Below are 22,635 nucleotides of genomic sequence, written 5' to 3'. Positions count from 1 at the left end.
TACTGTAGCTTGACATGCCATGTTTTGTTGATACTCATGGGAGACCTGCCCTTTCCTAAGCAGAAACAAAGGAGGAGTGGATTGTGAGGGTGGGAACAGAGGGGTGGGGTGGGGTCGGGATTGGGAAGAGAGGAGGGAGGGGAAACTTCCACCATCATGTAAACTTGGGGAAAAAAAATGTCATGAAATCTATTGAAACACGCCATCTTAAAAATACCCTTTGGGGGAAAACAACAACAACAACCCTTTAAGCAAGACCTGGTGTCTACACCTGTGCCTAGCACTTGAGAGACAGAGACAAGGAGGGTCACTGTCAGTGAGTTTGAAGCTGGCCTAGCTATAAGGGGCTGTGTTAAAAGCATCAACTATACACCTACATGAACATGCACTTGCTCCCTCTCTCTCTTTCTCCCTCCCCCCTCACACACACACAATCACACACACACACAATCACACATAATTGTCTTTGCTCATCGGAAGTTTCTGAGTAATGATGTCGTTCTCTGTTATTTTATGTAGTTATTAATAAATGCTTGTTCTGTGTTGCAATACGCAAACAAGTAATATGTAATTGATATGCCATTTAATATTTATTTTTCTTTCTTTTAGCTCTTGATTGTGAATATTACAATGAAGGTATGTGACATTTTAATGAGTATTACTGCAGTATTCTGTCAGATGTATTTTCAGATAAAACTTTTTGAATAATTTATACTATGAACAAGACACAAATAATTCAGAGAATTGATTTTCTATGATTCAAGTAATAGAGAAAAATGTTATTGTGCCCAGGAGGCAGAGTTTGCTGCAGTGGTGATAGGTGACTAAAGAAGGTATGGAATTGCAGAGGTTGACATTATATTAATTACAGAATTGTAGAGATTGTTGGTGGAAGTCATTGAAAATCAGTAACATTGTTTTAAATGACTTTTCTCAATTTGTTTTACTTCAAATAATTTCACAGCTCTTATAAATTATCTTGGCTTCTCTGGAGACTTAACTGAGCTCTCTCTAGTGTTTGTCTACAACATGTCAGAAACTATGTTGTAAAGATAGCTGCATTATTCAAAGACAACACAGAAATAAATAATTGTCAGAAGACAAGATTAAAAATAGAATGTAAGGGTTGATCCTGAAATTGTCTCAATAATTCTGGGTGTCAGTACTGTGCATAAGTTCTTCATGGTTGTCGAATGCTATTTTCATATAATGTAAAGTATGTGTTGTCATTATTGCCATATGTGGGCAAAGACTTTAGTATCCTGCTCGAAATCACCATGTAATGAAGTTTGGAGTGATTTTATTAGATGAGGTGTGTTATGACTGTTTCAGGAATTACTGTTGGGAATGGTTGATTTTAGTAAATGGTAGGATTGTATATATCACTTCAGAAATTGGTGATATGATCGTTAATGATATCTTAATTGCAGTCAAAGCACATGCAAATAGCCTGGAAACAAGGTGTAAATTAACTGGGAGGCACTTAAAAAGCATTAGGCTTGAGTTTTAAAATAGATTTTTCTTTACTCTTGAGAATCTTGTGTATGTACATGATGTATTTTGATCATCTGCACCGCCTCCAACTCTTCCCATATCTAATGCCCAACTTCACATCCTTTTTTTTTTTTTTTTTTAAATTATCCTTCCTTTCTTCTTTTGTTTTCAAATAACTCACCAAGTCCAATTGCTGCTGCTTATATGTGCATGGTGTAAGGTCATCCACTGGAACATAGTCATCCTACCTAGGGCCATAAGCCTAAGGAAGAGACACTGTCCCTTGTCTGGTAGCTATCTGTAGTCAATAGCTCCTTTTTTAGGGGCGGGACCTGTAAACACCTTCCCACTGTGCTCACTGCAAGAATGGTTACTGGCTTCTGGCTTGACCTTGTGCCGATAACTCATGACCTCATGTGACTTCAGGGATGCTGTGGTCCTTCCGTGTGCAAAGTAACTCATGACCTCATGTGACTTCAGGGATGCTGTGGTCTTCTGTGTGCAAAAGCCACTGCTCCCTCCCTTGGGTTTTTACATGGACAGATGACACGCATCTATTTATGCTGCTGCAGTGAGACGTATGTGTATTAAGTGGGAAAGATGATGTGTCCAGCTGTCCATCTCCTTTCTCATTCTTAGGCTGAACCATCCTCGAGGATGCCTCAAGTCCTGCTGTTGTTCATGCATCCTCTTCTTTTTGATTTCTACATTTATATTTATCTTTAGGCTAGTGTCGAAGGGATGCGTTTCATCAGGGCACAGGCACACACGTGTGTATTGAATTACGTTATAATTTGCATACTCACGTATTTGTATCATATTCATACTTCATGTAAATCCACATACTTAAAAATTTGATATCTTCTTTCCTCTCTGAGGTTTATATCACTTTCTTTTTCTAAAGTTCTTTTTAGAAAGTCAGTACAGAATTTTGGTGTGATTTTTCCCTGGTTCTCTTCTTCCTGGCCTGACACTGTACACAGTAGAAACTAGTTACAGGGACGGAACCTACTGCTTCCTATGTAATGGAAAATTCTCACTGCTGCTGCCCAGCCCCACCTTGGCAAGGGCCAGTCATGCTAGTCCTATCTCTACTCAGGATATCCAAGTATTTCACTAATACTTGGAAGCTCTTCTCTCAGAATCTATGAGCTGCTCCATATGACCAATTCTAGATGATATTAGTGGAGGGGATAGCACTGAATCCTTCCCTCTCCAGGATGGAAACTTTGAACATCGTTTTCCTTCTTGGAAGGCACCGTATCCCTCCAATCCAGTCATCCCCTACCCAGCCCCTTTCCCTTACCTGAACTTGAGTCTTTTAGAGGAGAAAAACCTCATTCTACATGCATCGAACATTTCTTCTTCCTTACATAGGGTGGGTTAGAAGGTAAAAAATGTGCTTGAGGTAAAGATTAAAAAAGGGGAAAGTGAAATTTTCCAAATGTGACATGATTAATATTTTAGGACATGATCCATCACACCCACAGAAACATTGAATATAATCCACAAGGGAAAAATAGATGTATGCCTGTACAGAGTAAATAGCTGGTTATGATGTAACAACGTATTATGATTCATAGAAATTTCAAAGTTTTTACTATGCTCAGTCATATTAAGAACACTAGTAGCATAGAAATTGGGTTACACAAAATAGTTATTTCAAAATATCAATAAACATATTTATAATTTATATACTTATTTTTATAAAATGAGGTTTACAAAATGATTACTCTGAGGCATTTCATGTCTGGGTCTAGGCATCTTGTTTCCTCTTAATTTTAAATAAAGTGTTGATATTGTGTCTTTGAATTCTTTTTTTTTATTCATGCAGTGCAATTAGAAGGGTGTTATAACATGAGCACATTAGTACAGATGCATGTCTTTGAGGGTTTATTTATAATAATGTAGTGTGTGTGTGTTCCCATAAGTGTGCATGTGTGTATGTGTGTGGGTGTGTGCAAGCACATGTGCATGCACATGCTGTGTGTCATAGCATAAATGTGGAAGTCAGAAGACAGCCTTCATGAGATGGGTTCTCTTTCCTACCATGTGTCCTAGGTGCCAACCTAGGCCACGAGGCTGGTACAGAAATGTCCAAAGTTACCTGCTGAGCCGTCGCATAGGCTCTGATACAGAGAAAGTTCATGTGTTTATTGAGGAAATCAGTACCTTTGGATGTTAGACTGGAAGACAACCCAGTCTTAGAGGAGAGGGAATTTGAAGATGAAATGATTGAGTCATTTCCACCTTTTGCTTTATATGTATAAAAAAATTTCATGCATGTACCCATGTACATATTTGCATAATAAATATATTATACATTTGTATGTATATAGCTTAAATAATATATTTTAAGTATATATACTATATACTAGATGATTATTATTTTAAAAGTAGTTGTTAATTTAGCAGTGGATAATTTTTAATTGCCCAATATTTATGGAGTATCTTTATTTTTTTGAAACTTAAAGTCCCATGCTAATCTATCACTGTCTTACTTGTAACTTCACCAGGGCTGGGAGAAGGGCCATATATGCTGGCAAGCTATGGGCAGAGCGGCCTTGTTCTAGGTGTCAATATGACCAGTAGGAGCCTTTTCTCTTTACCAAGAAGTAGTGATCATGGTAATTTGTTTTTCATTTTTATGATCACTCCGGGCCTTTTCAAAGAGAAGACATCCTGTAAGTATAATTGAAAATGTAAATTTAGTTTTTCATGGACGCTTTTCCATTAGCCGTGCCCAAGTATTAACTAGAGATTTCATATTCTATGACATTTCCTAAATTCCCCCAAAGGACATAAAACAAAATCTTGGCTTATCTATTTGCATAGCTGTGTTAGAACTGTAGATGTTTGAGATTTTTGTTTGTTTGCTTGTTGGTATTAAGTAATTCACTGCAAATGTTTACAGTATTAACCAAAGAACTTACGTTGAAAAAGTGTAAAAGACAGTCCATTCCTCACCTCAAAGGACTTTAATACCAGGTTAAAGCGAAAGGGAAGGATATGATTTGGCATCGGATGAGTTGAGTGTGAGGTGTATATATTGGAATGTAGACAATTGCTGAGACGATGTTTTGTCCTCAGCACACCTCCTCTGTCCTGGTCTGGGGTGTTGAATCAGCCTTCACTCACTGACCTGTATCCACAGCTTGCATCCTAGGCTTGTATCTACCTGGCACCTGTTCTTACTGGACGACGTGTCCCCTCTGGCCAGTGGTGCCAGGCTGCATTTTCAGTGTAATCTACCCAGAACCATGCACAGCTTCTTCTACAAGTGCAAGATAAAAAAAAAAAATGTGAAACAATTGAATCTGATAAACTGCTCACTTTTCTGAGAAAACTCCCCCAATCCTCCAGTTTGAATCAATACCTTCTTTCCCATGGAATGAACTCTGTTCTGCAAGCATCTATCACCTGAAGTTTTAATTAGTTGCAACCATTTTTCCTTCTACAAAAAAATATTTTATTTTATTTTGCATTTTTGGTTTTTTAGTCATGATATTTGCAAGTCTTAAGAACAAAAATAAATGTCTTTGGTAACAATGGATTTGATAGATTTCATGATTTTGTAGTTTATAATGATTCTTCGTGAAAAATACATTTTTAAAAATTAACTCAATATCTTAATAAAATGTGTTCATATAGCAGCAGTCTCACACATATAAGGGGCAATTTCAAAGCAAAATGATGAAATGCAATCATACTTATGCAATGCTTTGTAAACCTGGTTGCTCATTAGCCATTTTGTCATCTTTTGAGAAATAGACGATACTATTGAGTAAATAACATTTTCTCAGTGTATCAAAAGTCCCTTACCAGAATCATTTTTTTTATTTAAGATCCTATTGATATAAAAGTACAGTTGTTTATGTACTTAAATTAGTATATTTTTGTTTTCTTACTCTTTTCCAGTTTAGTTGTTTGCAGGTGTTATATGTGACAATATTATAGCTTATGAATATAGATAGCTGTTAGTTTTGCATTTTCCCGCTAAGGGCATAATAGATGCATTTGAAATTAGAACTTACCAGAGCTTGGTTTTGGGGAGGGTTCATTGTTGTTCACTGCATTGCTGTTTCTCTTTGAAATGTCATAATTCGTGTGTGATGTGCCTGAGATGAGCATTAATTCTGTGTGGTGATGTGATTAGTTATTTTTAACCTTGTAAATGAACATTGTGATGCCTGTGCCTGTGTGCTGCCTTCCCCTGAGATCCTAAGTCATCAAGACACTCTGTTTCACAGCGTTGGCTCTTGTTTCTCTGGAATCTGCTGAAAGGCCAAACTACTTTCTCTACGTCCACGACAATGACACTCTTGGCTTGTTGCTGTGGCAGGCAAACTCAGCGTTTCATCAGAGAGCAACGTTTTTTCACCATCAAGGGCTCTGGATTCCTGGTTACAGTGCATTCGAATTATATAGCAAGAAAGGCTTCTTCATCGTTTTCAAGGATTCTAGCGTCAAGGCATCAAAATATGATGATTCGGAAGAGTTCAAGAAGTCAAGTAGCTTCAGCATTGAAGGTGTGCTTCCTGAGAGCTTCAGAGAGAGCACAGATGTGTCTGCCTTGCAGACCTTGTCCGATGCCAGTGTTAAGTATCTGACTCTATGAGCAGATTTATGGGACCCTAACCTTTCTACCTCTCAGGCTACTGAGCTAAGGGGGGGGGTACTGACTTTTATCTACTACATTAAATACACGAGTATAAATGGCTTAGAATAACTGAAATAACTTTATAATTATTTCTCCATAATATACTAATAGTACTGATTGGGCTTTTGCAACAGAACTTACTCACATCTCATGAAATGGTCTAGTGTTTGGATCTCCTTTTTTTCATAGAAGACAGCTTCCTATTAATCTAATTCTTAGTCTTGAAGACAGAGTATTTATCTCTGTTTTTGGAATTCAGTGGTGTCTCTGACCCCTGAAAAGTTTCTTTCATTTTGCAGAAGCCGTGTCTGGTTTCTAAGAACGGCCCTTTGATCTACAGCTGAGGATCAGAAAGCAATCTTCTCTTTGTGTGGCTGAAGTTGTGCTCTGTTTTCCAAACCTAGGAGCTTGACTTCCATCCGAAGTCTCCAACACTGCTCCATTTTAAACAATCCTCTGAAGGCATTCAATATTGCTAATCATTTGCCTTTTCTACTGTGAATGCTTTTTCTGAAAATGGGTGCATTTCAGAAAACCCAAGCTGTGCTTTAAAAGCGTTGGTTATTGTAGGCTAAATTCCCCGAGGTCATGGGTTCTAAGTATGGTCGGAGGTTTCATTTAAATGCAGCTGCCAGTATTCTTACTCTAGCAGGGACCTCAAAGCTCAGCCACAAGAGCCACAATGCTTTCAGCACATGTTTTCTTGGGTCTAGTCTAATGAGACAGAAGGGGACAGGACAAGCAATGATACCACTTTCCTGTAGGTGGTGACAATCCACTGAAGATTAGGATTCACCATAAGCTAGTGCCCTGACCCTCAACCCTCTCATTTAGGAGAGCACCTCAGGGCAGGTGATGGATGTCTTGTCTCTGCATACTCCAGATATGCTTCAGCAGCAGAAGTAGCAGAGCATGGAAGCCTGGGTTTTTTGCACTCTGGGTGCCACTGATGTCTCTGAGCACAGACATTTCAGGACACACTGGCTTAGCAAGACAGGCCCGGTTAGTCTCAATAGTTCCACTCTGTATGTGCTGTGCATAGTACATCCCCATGGCATTCTGCAGTCATTGTAAGAAGTCCTAGTGGGACTCTAAAGGTTGGTAATAGACAAGGCTATGTGGGGACATTTCCTTTTCCACTTGCCTGCATAACGTTCTATAGAGTGGTGTGATTATTTTACTTGATTGAATGTAAAGTTGAACCCAATAAGCCTCCATATCCCCTTTAATATAGAAGTCTGCTCTACTATACTAGAGGCAGGCCTAGAAACCCCATTCAAGGTTCAGCAAAAGACAGTCAATAGCATCATCTAAGACACTGATCACTGTAGGCTTCATCCATTGAGAAGCTACTGGTCTCCTCTGGAACTCCAGCTTCAGCTCTGCAGACACCAAGAATCCTTCTGAAATAGTCCATTCCCTCACCACACTTTAGAATTAAAGTTTTTAGGGCGCAGATTCGGGATATGGATTCAAGTGATCTCTTTTATGCAGAGACAATTTTGAGCTGTTGCAGAAGGGCTTCTCCATGATGTGGAATAGAGAATATAGTGCCCGAGTTTACAGGAGAAAAGCCTCTAACTAAACCGTCTAGAACTATGGAAGTTATCTTTCAGTCACACTGATTTGTTATTTTGTATTCAAGCCGTACTTACCATGTATGAGACGATGTGCTGAGTTCTGTGAGGCATAGTGGAGAAACATGTTTGCTCTTGAGATGTGTGTTTGGTCTTACCGTTTTCCTTATTGTCCGAGGCCGGAAAGACACTAGGGTACTACAATGAAGATTCTAGATGGCAAGTAATGTTCCTCAGCAGAGTTGTGCAAGGATAAAATAGCGTCAAAATTATGCTGTAAAAAGAAAGATTCCCAACTGCTACAATGGGGAAATCACTGAAAACACAACTAGACATGAGAGAAAGGAGAACATTAAACTCTTTGGAGGCAAGATCTTCATTTAGTCATTCAACCCAAGTAGCAGATCTTCTGCTCACCAGGGAATTGTAATGCTCTTATCTGACAGTGTTAATGATGAGGGAGAGGCAAGCATCACACCAGTTTCTTCCAGAAGTCATTAGTTTTCAAATATGTGTTCACTGTGCTTAATCTCAACTTCCTCTTATTTTCTCAGAAATCCAGGCAGTGGTACCTTACAGGAGGATGTGTGAGTGGAGATACGAACCTTGTGCTATTCCTTGTTTTAGAACGTGCAGTGACCCGGAAGCCCTAGCCTGTGCTTTCCTTCCACCGTAAGTGACATTGGCATGCAAACCTGCAAATTCGAGTATTAGCAGATTTTGTCCTGGGTGATTTTTGTGTCCTGCTGAAAAGTGACCATTGTTAAGGATATGCTACATGCTAATCTATGGGTTGATTTAACTTTAATCTCAACTAGGTACTGAAGATCTCTTAATTCTGCTTGCTGCTAGGTAAGATGAAGAGGACAAGAGCTTGATTTTATATGGTCTACACATGGGTTGAAACAGAAAATAACCCAAAGTGTACCTATAGGATGTGTTGTGTTATCATGTAATTAGACAGTGCTTTGTGTTATAGAGAATATAAAGAAGAGAGGGAAAGAATATATATATATATATATATATATATATATATATATATATATTCTTATATATATTCTTTCATATCTCTCTCACATATATATATACATATGTGTGTGTGTGTGTGTGAGAGAGAGAGAGAGAGAGAGAGAGAGAGAGAAGGTTTAATTGGTATAGAGGGAAGAAGACACCTAGAAGTTGTGATCTTCTCAGATATCTGAAGGGAGCCAGGAAACTGGCCCTGTGGATACCTGTGGAAGAGACTTTGATCTGAGAGAGATGCAAAGGTCCTGTGGTAGGAACACGTTTGATGTCCTTGAAGCTCAGCAGAGTTGTCTGAGTAAAGTGGAAAGTGAACAGGCATGAGAGAAGTAGGAGCTGAGGTTAGAGAGCCAGTGTGGCAAGCAAGCCTGTGGTGAGGACTTGGTCTTTTATGGTGAGACAGGTAACCCTGCCATATTTTACACAAGGAAATGACAAGATCTGTTTTTGCTTGAATTGCATGCTCCTGGCATGTTGAGCTGAAACCGACTGTTGGTAGTGGAACAGGAAAGGGCAGAATTTGCCAGTTAGAGTTTGCTGAGAAGGGGTTTGACTGAGCTGGCCTCCTGAGAGGCATGTAATCTGACTCTGGAGGTGTTTCAGACCCAGAGAGTGCTGACAGGGCCAGTGTGAGTGACAGGCAGAAGAGGAGGAGCCCAGGCTGATTGAAGCTGGATGCACTTGCCTCTTTCACAGTGTTCCTGCAAAGTATTTTACTTTCATCCAAGTACGAACACCCGAGGCTTCAGAACTTAGATTCCAGTTGCCGCAAATACCATGGTCCAAAGCGGAAAGGGTTCCATGATGTTTTTATACTAAAGAAGAAGAGAAAGACATAAATGAAGGTGTTTTTCAAGTACACTAAAGGGTACATGGCGTAGACAGATCGCACAAAATGGAAAATATTTCCTGTGGGCATGGGATACTGTCTGATGACATTCTGAGCTTTCGGGGCAGTGGAAACTAGTATGATCTGTTAAGTTAGGACCTTCCCAAGATTTTACTTGATAGTTGTAAGGGTGTTAAGCCATACACACAGGTGAGAAGTGGATGGTGGTTAATGGGAGACTAAAGGTAGCTCAAGGGAACTTGGTGGTGGATCCACAAACTTACAGACCTCCTCCACCAAGCAGGTCTAACTTGCAATCCACTAGCCTTGTGGGACCTTTAAAATATGTGTAGCTTCTGGTAGACTTCCGCTCACAATAGGGAAAACTGGACAGCTATTGCAAAGTTCAAACCATTTAACTCCACTGAAGACTATATTGCCCTTTGATGACATAGGAAAATGTCAGGAAGAGAAATTTACTTCTGAGGATACTAATCTTAAGACTGAATATTCTTCATAGGCTCTAGTACCCGGGAAGAAGAGGCAAGATGAAGCAGGGGATGTCAACAATTTTCATAAATAGGGAGAGGGGGGTCCATAAATGGACCCGCAGTGGGAAGGGCTGTTTTGAGGCCATTTATATTAAAGATCTTGGAGTGTCTGCCCATAACCATTGCTGTCTTGTATTATGAAATGCCCCCGGCATGTGACTGAGTGAGACTTAGGCCATCTCAGGAGCTCTCAGTCTTCCCAAAGAGACACATAAGCAGGGGCATCAGTCTGGCAAGAGCAAGAGAAGGGACCAAAATCACTGGCACCTTCAGGTGGCATTCCTCAGCCTGTGGAATGGCTGATCTCATTATAATCCCTCCGCCCCCCCCCCCCGCCCACGTTTTTAGAGCAGACTAGCCGAGGCCCAGAGAAGACCCTCGGCTCTACGTAAACCACATTTTGAAGAGAGAGGGTCTGGTTCACTGCGCCCTGTTTACCAAGTGCTCTGTGAATAGAGGAACGAGAGGGAATTCTATTGTTATCTTTAAGTTGAGACCAGTGTGTGTGTGTGTGTGTGTGTGTGTGTGTGTGTGTGTGTGTGTGTGTGTGAAGTGTTTATTACCTTTTGGAACTCTCACAGTTACAAATGCATCTCCTCTTGCATCTTCTGGTAGCCATGAGGAGGCAAGGAAGCTGCATGACCACATGGTAATGATGACCCCTGGGGAGGACGTGAGCCCAAGGCACTAGTGGCTGTCACCAGGAGAAAAGCCAGCTGGAACAGGAAGTGGCATTTAGGCGCCCTTATTGCCTTTGTAGCAGAGCCAGTGTCTGAGGTGACTGAAGCCAGCTCCCCAGTGCCTCCAGTGCATTGCCTTGAAGATCTTCCCTTAAGGGGGAGGGCTGGGGTGACTAGAAGATGCAGGAGAAAATGTTTACCTGCCAAGCTCTTTCTCGATCCTGCATATCCCTTCCTGTCTTACCCTCTGTATTGATGTGTCTCTGCCTTCTCTTGATTGTGCCTGAGGTCCAAGGGGACCCATGCACTAAGCTGGGCTTTAACATGGCCCTACACCCCTCTTTTAATGATCAGTCATTCTTGTTTCACATTATTCGAGTTTCTGGTACCAAGCAACTGTTACAGACCAAAGTGTTCCATGAACGCGAAAGCTGTTTGGGAGGAATATGTCAGTTGTGGAGCACATATGTAAATTTTTCTTATTATGTGTCTTTTATAGCAATTTCGTCACGCTGAGGCAATCTGTCTATCAGTTGGACGTTGGTCATAATATTAGCTGTATGACAAAGCAAAGAGAAGCCTGCTATTTGTGACACCGAGATTACTGATAAGGGATAAAATAATGGCTTTTGGAAAATGGTTTAAGAGGATGGGTATGAATTTTGTCCTGTACAAAACAACTGCAAAGTAATTGAGTCGAACAAAACAAGACAAAAAGTATGACTTCATTTGATGCTAATCCACTGGCTTTAGCTTGTCAATTATCCTGTAACTTTAATTTCTCTTCTGCTGCGTGATAAAGTTTTAAATATGATTATATTATCGGTTAGAGGTTTATTATTCATTGTATGAAACAAGCAGTTGATCATGGATAAGCTACTTCTGTTTTTAAAAGAATCATTTGTAAATGTCATATTTAAGACGTGGGTAGCTGTCCCTAAGTAAGCCTTTTCAGTAGGAGAAAGCCATTGCTTCATAAAGACTGCCCTCTGCTGGTGCTAACCCATCAGCGTGTCGCTAGTTCACGTTCACCCAGAATAGAAAAACTGCACATCTTTGTCCAACTTATTAACACATCAAGCAACTGGAAGCTTTTTGAAAATATTAAAAATATTATTACAGCCTGCTAGTACATTGGGGAGGCAGATAATCAGGCCTTTTCATATGAGGATTTGCATGAATTCTCTGTGGCGCCTGTGAATCGAATAATTAGACCTGGCTGTACAGGGCAGATGACACTTCCTTCCAATAAAGTGACATTATACTCTGAGCTTCAACTGGATGGCAGGAAAATATGATCTCAGTCAGACTTTGGTCTTACTCCTGGGGAAGTACAGTGGCCTACATGCTATCTTTAGGTTTGTGCACACGTCCCTAAGCCTCTGGCATCTGAAAAGTTTTGAGACTGTCCCTTTACTTCTATGACTTGATGGGGTTCCTTATTCAAGCTACACATCTCAGGTCTTGGAACTGGACCTCCTTCCAGCTCATAATTCTTTATACTGTCACCCATATCACTGAATGAATTTGGGTGCAAACACTAACACTCCCTAGAACTCCCCGTTCACAGTTATTCCTCCTTGTGTATATGAAAGACCCTCGGTTACGTACCACTCCATCTCTTCCCTGTGAGATCTCAAGTCTCTTTTCAGGGAGCTGTGGCCTGAATAATACGCAGTGACAGCCACTGCTGATGATGTTTTGTCGTACATACATCTTCAGGGCCATAGTAGCCAAACACCGTAGCAGTCTGCTCAGACATGTGGAATGCGGAAGTGAGAATACAGGCTGCAGATGGCTCCACGGTTAGGTGTGCCTGTGGTTCTTAGGCACAACTTGAGTTTGCTTCCCAGCATTCACAGTGGGCACCTCACAACTGCCTGTAACTCACAACCCTTTCTCCAGGATATCTGATACCCTCTTCTGGCCTCTGTGAGCATCTGCATGTATATGGTATATGTGTGCGCGCATGCGCGCGCGCACACACACACACACACACACACACACACCACACACACACACACACACCACACACACACACACACACATACACACCACACACACACACACACACACACACACACACACACACACACACACACAAAGAAGTAACCACACACTTACTATAGCTAAAAAAAGAAAACTCTACAGATGGTTCTTCCTTCTACGTCCCCACCCATTTCTAGAATGTGAGTTTAGTGTGCCTGAAACTTAAATGTATACTTTCAACATTTGTGCTCAAATCCTGCCTCTTTCACTATAGTGATACCTTCTCATGAACTCCTGGTGTGCAGCTTCATAAATTTCCTAAGTATGAAGCAGTGATGGCAAACAGAGTTCTCCCAAGTGTCTGATGATGAAGATTTTAAGCATACTAAAATTCAGTTACAAATGTTTAATGTAGATTATTTTTCTGTTTACATTTTATTCCATTTATTTTCCCATTTAAAGGGTTGAAGGATGCTTGCCGTACTGCCCCAAGCATATGATCCTGGATGAGGTGACGCTTAAATGTGTTTATCCAGAGGACTGTAAGTGTGGGCCTTGCTTGATTTATTACCAAAAATGAAAAGAACGGATAACTTCTCTCTGAGGCAAATGGTTACAATTAGAAGTTTGAGGAAGATAATAATTTAATTCAATCTCCCACAGGGCTTAAAAAATCCCATTGGTTTTAAAAATATACCTGTGTTGCTTTGAATATTGCTTTCTTGTGATTTCTTTCCTTAAATATTTCCCTTGAAGGCAAAGAACTATATGTAAATAGGTGGGTCTTCTTTTATGTAAATTCAGTCTAAGGCACAGCACCTGTTTTTTTTTTTTTTTTTTTTTTGCAGGCATCCCACTGACCCCCACAGAGCCAGCATTAATGCCACCAGGTAAGGTGTCATACCCACTTACGTGCATATTGCTACAATTTTAAACATGAAAAATTATCATTCAGTAACATAAGCCCTGGCCCATTTATCCCAGCTGCTAATACATTGGTAAAATAAAATCCCAGATGTGACTTTGGTTTTAAGAGGCTGTATGTGAGTTCTGTATTTGGTCCACCTGTTTCTCCATTTCAGTTAGTGTAGACTACTAAGGCTTCTTCCAAATTCATGATAATAGAGTTGACTTTCAGAAGATGTGTACAATCCGGGTTCCTCTGGAAACCTTCCTTGATATTTTGGATTCTATCCAGACTTCTGAGGAAGCATTTGGGGCTCCTACCCTCACATTTCTTCCTCACGATGAAACTTGCTCCATGAAATGATTTCATAAAGCCACTCATAGAGTCTTGCCAAGCTTAATATACTTCTCCAAAGTTTAGTTTTAGATAATTGTGTTTGGTTAGCCTCCATTGAATAATGTTACTGGCTGTCTCTGGACACTTGGTTAGGGTGTGGATGTTCAACAAGTCATAACCTCGGTCTTAACATAAAAAGTTGTTGTCAAAGTATTGTAAAATAAATAGCCCTTCATGTATATAGCTTCCAACCAAGCATGAATCAAAAGTATTTGGAAAAATATTCTTGTGGGTTAATGATATATCCCCTAAAATATCAGCCAAATTATTATTTATATAAATTTTACATTATATTAGGCATAAAGTATTTTAGAGATAAGTTAAGTATACAGAAAAACATGTAGGTTATATGCAAATACTATACTGATATCAGTGTTATGATCATTTGTGATGGGTGTTGAATTTGTCCTTCAACAATACTACAGGATGACTATATTATATGACTATATTATAATACTGGCACATGGGAACAACTTAAAGAAGGCCGTGGTTATTATTTTGGAAGTAAAGCCTCAAAACATATCAGTAGAGTTATCAGTAGACAGAAAGTAAGTGTGCTAGAAGAAGTAAAAATGTGTTCTGGCTTGGAAGCCCAACATGTGTGAAGGTTTGGAGTGCGAGGAAACATGTAGCATGGAAGCCATTTCATATAAGCAAATGCATTTTGAATATTCAGAATTGAGCTAAGAGATTGGATGAAAGAGATGATCTGAGGTAAAAGGGCCATGCCAAAAAAAATTAGATTTTATTTTATGAAGGCAATTACTGAGGGATTTTTAGTAGTCTGTGATGTTTCCCAAATTAGAGCCTCATTACCATAATCACCATTGTCTCCTTTCTTATGAGCTAATGTTTATTGTATGCTTATTATGTACCAGTCACTGGGGCAAGGACTTGGCATGCACTCAATGCTTTTGGAGATGAGGAATTGATCTGTCAATGTCAATGTCCTACTTCAATGAATATATGAATGAATAGGTCTATAAAATAAGACTAAATATTCTGCCATCAAGGACATAGGCTGCTAATTCTGCATACTGGTGTTTACTTCGATCTTACAAATCAATATTCAACATACATCTCAAATGTTTAAACTATTTAATCACAATTATTCATATGTAGTTCATATGTATTATACTTCATAAACTTCAACAGAAAGATAATTTCTGGTTATATATAGCATATACATGTACATGTATATTTATTTTGCTAAAGTGTCCATTAAGTAATAAATGGGCTCACCAAGCTTAAAGAATGTAAGAGTAATATAAAAAACCAATTGTCTTTCTCTACACAAGCAATTCAGCATCAAAAATTAATAAAATATGCTGGAAGTGGTGGTGCATGCATTTAATCCTAGCACTAGGGAGCCAGAGGAAGGTAGAGCTCTATAAGTTCAGAGCCAGACAGGTCTACATAGTGAGTTCCCAACCCGCCAGGGCTACATAGTGAGATCCTGCCTAAAACAACATTTATGAACAACATAAAATATTTGAGAATACATTTACTAAAACAATAGTGGACTGAAATGTGATTACAGTGGAGTCTGCAAAAAAACATTATTGAAGGAATTATGTAGAACAACGCACACAGGAAGAAATCCTGCTTTCATGGATTAAGAGAGTTTATATTATTGAGGCAGCAACACTTGATACTTGGCTCTGCAGAAAATGACAAAGAGATCCTAAAGCTTTTAAAAATACTAATATTTTTGAATAGTCAAAACAATCTTTTAAAAGACCCAGGGAATGATGAACACATCTCAGTGTTAAATGTCCTGTGATTGTCATGAGATCTCAGCCAGCAGAATTCTACAATCACACATTACTGGTGACCCCTTGATGATTGTAATATTTTCGTAACAACATTGACCCTTTAACAATGTGTCTTTTGCTTTGAAGAATATGTAACCACCCAGTCACTAGACTTCTTCCTGATTTTTGTGCTGTGACTGGATGAGAAATTTATATCATTTCACTTGGGAAATGAAGTCTTTATTAAACCTCATTCTCTGCATGAGTCAACGTCTAGACCTATGGTAACATGAGCATTGTTCATATGATCAATGAGTGGAATTTTTAAAACACATTTGAGCTGATAGACACTATAAAATAGAATATATATAAGGGTTACCTGCAGAACTAACTCAAATTATATAAAAGTTATTCTATATATTATGGTAGACTGAAAATGGCTCTTTAAAAATGTGTATGTCTCTTCATCTCCTATGGTCTGTATGTGGTGTTTCATGGCAAATAGACTTTGCTGATGTGAAGTTATTGACTGATTTGTGACTAGACTATCATCCAGGAATCTTGACCTGAATTATCCATGTGGGTTCAATATAGTCATGGGGTCCTTAAAAGCACAAGGGGCAAAGCTTCATTGATGAAGTGAAGAAAATGATATGACAGCAGGAACAGGAAAGAGGGGAGAGAGAGAGAGAGAGAGAGAGAGAGAGAGAGAGAGAGAGAGAGAGAGAGAGAGAGAGAGAGAGAGAGAACGTTGCTCTTTTAAAGAAGGGAACAAGAGCCAAGGACTCCCGGGAATCTGGAAAAGCCAAGGAAACATTCTTCCCTAGGGTTTACAGAAGAAAACTGTACCAATGCATTGGTTTTAGGGTTCTCATCTCTAGAGCTCCAATATAATAAGCTGGCGATATTTTAAGATATTAAGTTCACGATAATTTATAACAGCAATGGGAAACTATTGCAGTCTCTTAAATCCTGCAGTTCCAGCTAGGGGAGATTCCGACTATTTTCCTTGGCTTTTCTGTAGTTCTTTAGACCGAATATTTCAGATATGATGATAGAGAACGTTAGGAAGTGTCTTGCACAGCAGCCTATTGATGATGTTGTCCCTTTCTGTGTGTCGGTCCTCCATCCTCTACTCTACCTGAGAGGAACCCAAGGGAGGCTGACAGGGAAAGGGACCAGATTCACAATTTAATATTGAAACCTAATGATGTTTGTAACTCTGGAGGGATATTTGATGACTCCCTGTTCAGCTAATTGTGCTACATCAGCTGATCAATGAGGCTGTTTATAGAAGCGTCATTAAATGGTAGTGTTCTAGAGTCAGAAATACTGGGTTAGAATCTTCTCATACTGTTTACCAGATTTTTCAATGGCTTCATTTCTACATCTGTAAAATTACAAAGATATTTTGTTTTATGTACTTTACTCGGTATTTGGGAGGAGTGAGTGTAATAATCTATGTAAAATTCCCAAGCACTTTTTTTTAAAAATCACAAGGAGCACCCTTACAGGGTTTTTCCCGTCCCACTAACAGGGACAGACATGTTTTTATTTCTTACAGATGCGGACATGGTTACTCCGTCAGACATTACCCCTACCACAGGGTTGGAATGTGAGGTATGGCTGTGTGTCTCTTTAGGGTGTTCATAGTTTCTCACAGCACTTACACTAGTCTGTGTGTCTCTATACAGACACAAACTTCCTCTGGTACAGTGCCCAGCTATCAGCTAAAAGAGAAGCAGGGTATATATTACATTTCTGTAACTGTGCTTTCGCACGTGTGTGTGTGTGTGTGTGTGTGTGTGTGTGTGTGTGTGTGTGTGTGTACAGGCACACATACGTGTGCCATATAAAGTCAGAGGACAACTTTGGGTGTTGGTCCTTAGGATTCATCCTCCTTTTTTTGGACGGAGTCTCTCAATGGCCTGCCTCTTGTTGAATAGGACAGCCTGGTTGCACAGAGAGCGAGAAATCTACTGGTCCTGTCTTTTCAGCTGTGGCATTACAAGTGTGCTCCTCCATGCCGGGCTTTTTAGCAGGGTTTTAGGTCCTGACATCAGGTTTTATGCTTGAAAAGCAAGCACGTTAGTGATTGACACATCTCTATAGCGCACAAGTGTGCTTTCTTAACTAACTTGGATAATTCTTATTAATTCATTTCTGGCTGCAATAAGTAAAATAAATAGTTGACTAAGAACTTAAGGATGTTTCTTTGATAGTTTTTCCCATTCTAGTTTTTTTGTGTTTATTAATATTTTGGATGCTTCTTGTTTCCCGAGGAAAGAGAGAGAGAAAGGGTGTGGATTTGGGTAGAAGGGAAAGTGGGGAGGATCTCACAGGGATTGGAGGAGGAGAAACCGTAAATTAGAATACATAGCATTTAAAAAAATCTATTTTCAATAAAAGAAAGAAATAGAAAAGCACAGAATTATCTGGTGGGTTTTCTCTGTTGGGCATATATCGTATGTGAGGCTCTGCCACATAATGATACACCATCACCAAAAAGATGAAGTGATTGGCCCGTAGGACTGGGAGACTCGAGCAGATGCTGTCTTACTTCACAAATGCCACAGATCCTCATCACTTGTTTATTCGGTCTTTGGGAAGCACCATTTCCATAGAAAATAAAACCCCTGAGGAGAAACTGTGTCTAACACAGTGTTAGACAAGAAGCGCAGTAAACAAGACAGTGATGAATAAAGCAGGAGGTGGAGCGTTTAGGAGAGGCCAGGAAGATTCCAGCAAAGACTGGTTTTCTTCTAAGTGACACAGGGAGGCACCATAGGTTTGCAAGCATGAAAATCATTGCTCTTGCTTTGTGTCAGAATCAATTTGGTGTTGTCTTGCCTGTGGGGTAGAAGGGAGAGAACATGCGAGGCAAAGGCAGATGGTCTGCACAGGTGATGGCGGTGGAGACGCTGACAAATGACTGGGACACAAGTGACTGGATGTCTTTGGAAGTCAGAGGTTCCACAGCTTGGGAAGAATTAGAGGTAGATTGTTAATAATAAAAGTATCAAGGGCCCTAAGATTTTTGCACTGGACAAAGGAAGGAGTGGAATTAACCAGGAAGGCGAAAGGGGAGGTCTGAGGTGGCTGCAAGTGTGCGATCAGGAAAGTCAGAGATTCCCAAAAGTCAGAGTGATGGTGCCGGTCGGTCTGCAGTCACAGCGTGTGAAAGTAGAGGCGAGAGGATCAAGGGTTAAAGGCCAGCCTCACCTGCCTCCAGGCTGAGTGCAAAGGACACCTGGGCTGCCCTAAACCTTTCCTCAAACAACAAACTACAAAAAGGTCGGATGGCTCCTCATAGATAACAAACTCTCTCTCTCTCTCTCTCTCTCTCTCTCTCTTTCTCTCTCTCTCTCTCTCTCTCACTGTGTGTGTGTGTGTGTGTGTGTGTGTGTGTGTGTGTGCTATGATGCATATATGGAAGTCAGAGGACAACTTATGGGAGTCAATACTCCCTGTGATGTTGAACTCAGGCCATCAGGCTTGGAGGCAAGGGCATTTTCCCAGTGAGACATCTCACTAGCTACATGTCAACTATTAATAAATATATGAGTGTGATTAAGTTGTAAGTTTTACTGAACAAATCTGCTTATTAAATGATGTAGAAAATTTAAGAAAAATAAAGCTCTTGCTTAGATGTAGAAAATTTAAGAAAAAAAAAAAAAAAAAGCTCTTGCTTAGATGCCCGGATACTTCTGATCGCAAGTCTATGTTAATGTAAATCTTAATTATATATTGATTATTGAAGAGTTGGTCTGACAACAAAAGTTGGAGAGATTTTTAATTATCTTTCATAAGGTTTTGGTTAATTACATGCATACTTATAGAACAATGTGAAATTTAAGACTCAAGTGAAAGCGTTCGTTGAGTTTGAGAACGTAACTGATTTTGCTCTTTTGTTATCAGCCTCAACAATTTGATCCTGTTTATAACTGTAGCCAATACATCTGCCTGAATATGGAGTGGACCTTTTATAACTGGTCTCTGAACTGCCCGAAGGACTTGGAAATGCCAGACTGTGGATTCCGAGGATGGCCTGTTCAAGTGAACGCTGATATATGCTGCCCTGAGTGGGAATGTCCTTGTTAGTTTGCGTTTCTCACTCGGTGAACAGTGTCTGTATCAGAGAACAGTGTTGAGGTCTTCTTGTTTTGTTTTCCTTGTCTTTGTTTGTTTTGAGATTGTCCTGTCGTTGTGTCCCCCCACATGCACTCATTTTCCCTCCATGCCTCAAATATATTTTGATGAGACAGTCTTTAACACGTCTCCCCATTTAGAACTGAATGCAGTAAAACAGATTCAGAAAACTTGAAGGCATTTTGGAAACAACAAGGCAGAGCCTTGTATGAATAGAATGGATATCTTGTAATTGGCTGTGAACATGCTTCCCTGCCTACAGCAGGTATTAGCATCTCATGGAGGACTTTTTCCAGCAGAGTGCTAGATCCTGTATCCAGACTTTCTGGTCCCTGGAATAGATCTGGGAAATTAGTGTATGCATTTAAAAAATGTATTTTTACAATAATTTTATACATATTTATATAATGTTCTTTAATCAATAAGTCCCCTCATTATCCCCTCTTTTCTTCCTTACCACACAGAGCTATAGGCTACAGGAAAGGGGAAATCACATTTCTCAGTAATATGGCCACTTGTACATTGTCCTCACCCAAGGAAATAATCCCCGTCAGTGCTCACACAGCAAACCTCAATAAAGTGTGCATATACACAAGGGATATGCACAAATGTACATGCACACTCTCCCCCTCCCTCCCTCCCCCCTCCCTCCCTCTCTCCTCCCTCTCTCTCTCACATGCGTGCATGTACACACACACACACACATACACACACACACACACACACACACACACACACACACACACACACCACGATGTGAGAGTAGGAGGGGAATTGGGAAGGAGGTATATTTTAAAGAGAGGAATTAGTTTAAAAACTCCATTGGTAATTTAGGAACCTCCACTGTGTGTTGCTTTGTCTTAGGTCGATGCTCCATGCTCTCTGAGCTCAGCATCATTACATTTGATGGAAACAGTGCGGCACTATCCAGCAAGGCTTCTTACATCCTTGTAAGAATCCCTGGGGAAATTGTAGTTGTTCACATTGAAAAATGCTCCCTGAATCAGGTAGGTTGTAATCCATCTTCTTAATCTGTAGCTCATATGCATTGTAATATCCTGGATTCCACAATGATAAGATGCTAAAAGAGACTATCTTTTTGTATTGAAACCAAGGAATTTTTCATGTAAAAGTGTTTATAATAGATTTACAATATTACTCTGGTGGTTTTGAAGGACAATTAATTCATTTGGTGTAATTGTGTTTCTTTCTTTATGCCCCAGAATGGAAATGCTGTTAAAAAACCAGTGAGTATTTGCAAATAATTTACTTAAATTCATTTTGCTTATTACTAAAATTATTTAACATCATAAAATTTTGATTTGTTTCCAAACGAAGGCTTCCTTTGGAAGAATCTCGGGACTTTGTTTTCAGAAGCTAAATGTGACAACATCTACACATGAAATACTTATTAATAGAGTGGTAAGAAAGGTAAGAACATGCCACTAAGAAATGTTCTCACATGGGATTAGACTAGGAAATTATGCAAGACAACCATTTCCACAAAAGGAGGACTTAAATATCCGTGTAGTTTTATTGCTCTTATGGGTAAATATTTTTTGTCATGGAAACTTAGAAGATGCGTTTCTTAAGTTTGATATTTTCCCTCCATTTACGGGACGGCATTTCAAATATTCATCCTCCGTGAGACTCAGTAAGGGCCACATTATCTGTCAACACTCTCTGAGGTGAATGTGAGTAATCAAGCCTTTTCTTCCAGAGCTAAGGTTTATGTTTCGAGTCGGGTGAAGGAAAGGATATGAAGAGGAAAGTGGACTCTGCTGAAAACGGTAGCAACAGGAACATTGCCAGGGAAGAGCATCAGAAGGGCAGGCTCAAGGCTTGTTTGGGAGCTCTGGCACCACTGTATTTCAGTGAATAAGTACTGGCTTAAACAGAAAGACAGCATATTCAAATTTAATTCAATAACCTAAACAAACTTATGAAATGCTTGAGAGGAATCGAGTGGTTTTATAGGAAAACTTGTAGTCTCGAGGATGTTTAGCATGTAAGACTGAATTGTCGGTCAAATATATCACTTAGATCTAAACGGTTCACTCTAAAGAACGAGGAAAAATGTACAATAAGGTTTTTCCTTACATGAACGGCATATATGCTTGCTTTCTAGACATTATTAGTATATTACTGCAGTTCCATAGAGAGCCTACTATGTAATTATATTAAAATGAGCATGAAATAAGATAGTAAAAGGGTTTAACTAAGTAAAACCCTTATGCAAGGATGGTAATTTTTAGATTACATTTGCATATTTTAATGTTGACAGTTGATAAGGTACATAGTAAGTACTAAATGGTATTATTTTGAGCATTTAGGTAGGGGGATTAACTTTTTTGCCTCAGTTGAGCATTTTCCTGGTCAATTTCTGGTCATTTGTTAGACTAATAACCAGTTATTAAAAAAGCATTTGAGATGCTACAGCACTAAACATCTTGATATCAATCAACTTGCAGTTGTGTGGGTTTTGTATACATGTGTGGTAGTTTGAAAATAAGAGACATAGGAATTAAAATTATGAGTAGTATATCAGAAAAATACAGAAAGGAAGTGACGCACACTCACAGACAGGGTCAAACAGGCCTTTGTGGAGGGGATGAATTCTCAGGTC

At 39.6% G+C, this 22,635-nt stretch overlaps 1 protein-coding gene across 1 annotated transcript in view; it reads left to right on the top strand.

Annotated features, from left to right (window-relative positions):
• The window catches only part of Otogl (otogelin like), a 133,614-nt gene that overhangs the window by 86,291 nt on the left and 24,688 nt on the right, over positions 1 to 22,635 (top strand). The window contains exons 32-42 of the mRNA XM_051206415.1: positions 610 to 636; positions 4,011 to 4,178; positions 5,745 to 6,023; positions 8,286 to 8,403; positions 13,266 to 13,345; positions 13,652 to 13,693; positions 17,425 to 17,480; positions 19,779 to 19,956; positions 20,874 to 21,016; positions 21,233 to 21,256; positions 21,348 to 21,440. Of these exons, the coding sequence (XP_051062372.1) occupies positions 610 to 636; positions 4,011 to 4,178; positions 5,745 to 6,023; positions 8,286 to 8,403; positions 13,266 to 13,345; positions 13,652 to 13,693; positions 17,425 to 17,480; positions 19,779 to 19,956; positions 20,874 to 21,016; positions 21,233 to 21,256; positions 21,348 to 21,440 (1,208 nt within the window). The remainder of the gene's footprint in view (positions 1 to 609; positions 637 to 4,010; positions 4,179 to 5,744; positions 6,024 to 8,285; positions 8,404 to 13,265; positions 13,346 to 13,651; positions 13,694 to 17,424; positions 17,481 to 19,778; positions 19,957 to 20,873; positions 21,017 to 21,232; positions 21,257 to 21,347; positions 21,441 to 22,635) is intronic.

This window comes from Phodopus roborovskii, unplaced genomic scaffold (assembly GCF_943737965.1).
Source record: "Phodopus roborovskii unplaced genomic scaffold, PHOROB, whole genome shotgun sequence".
Lineage (NCBI taxonomy): Eukaryota > Metazoa > Chordata > Mammalia > Rodentia > Cricetidae > Phodopus > Phodopus roborovskii.
The sequence above is the reverse complement of the archived record's forward strand: the minus strand, read 5'-3'. Positions and strand labels throughout refer to the sequence as shown.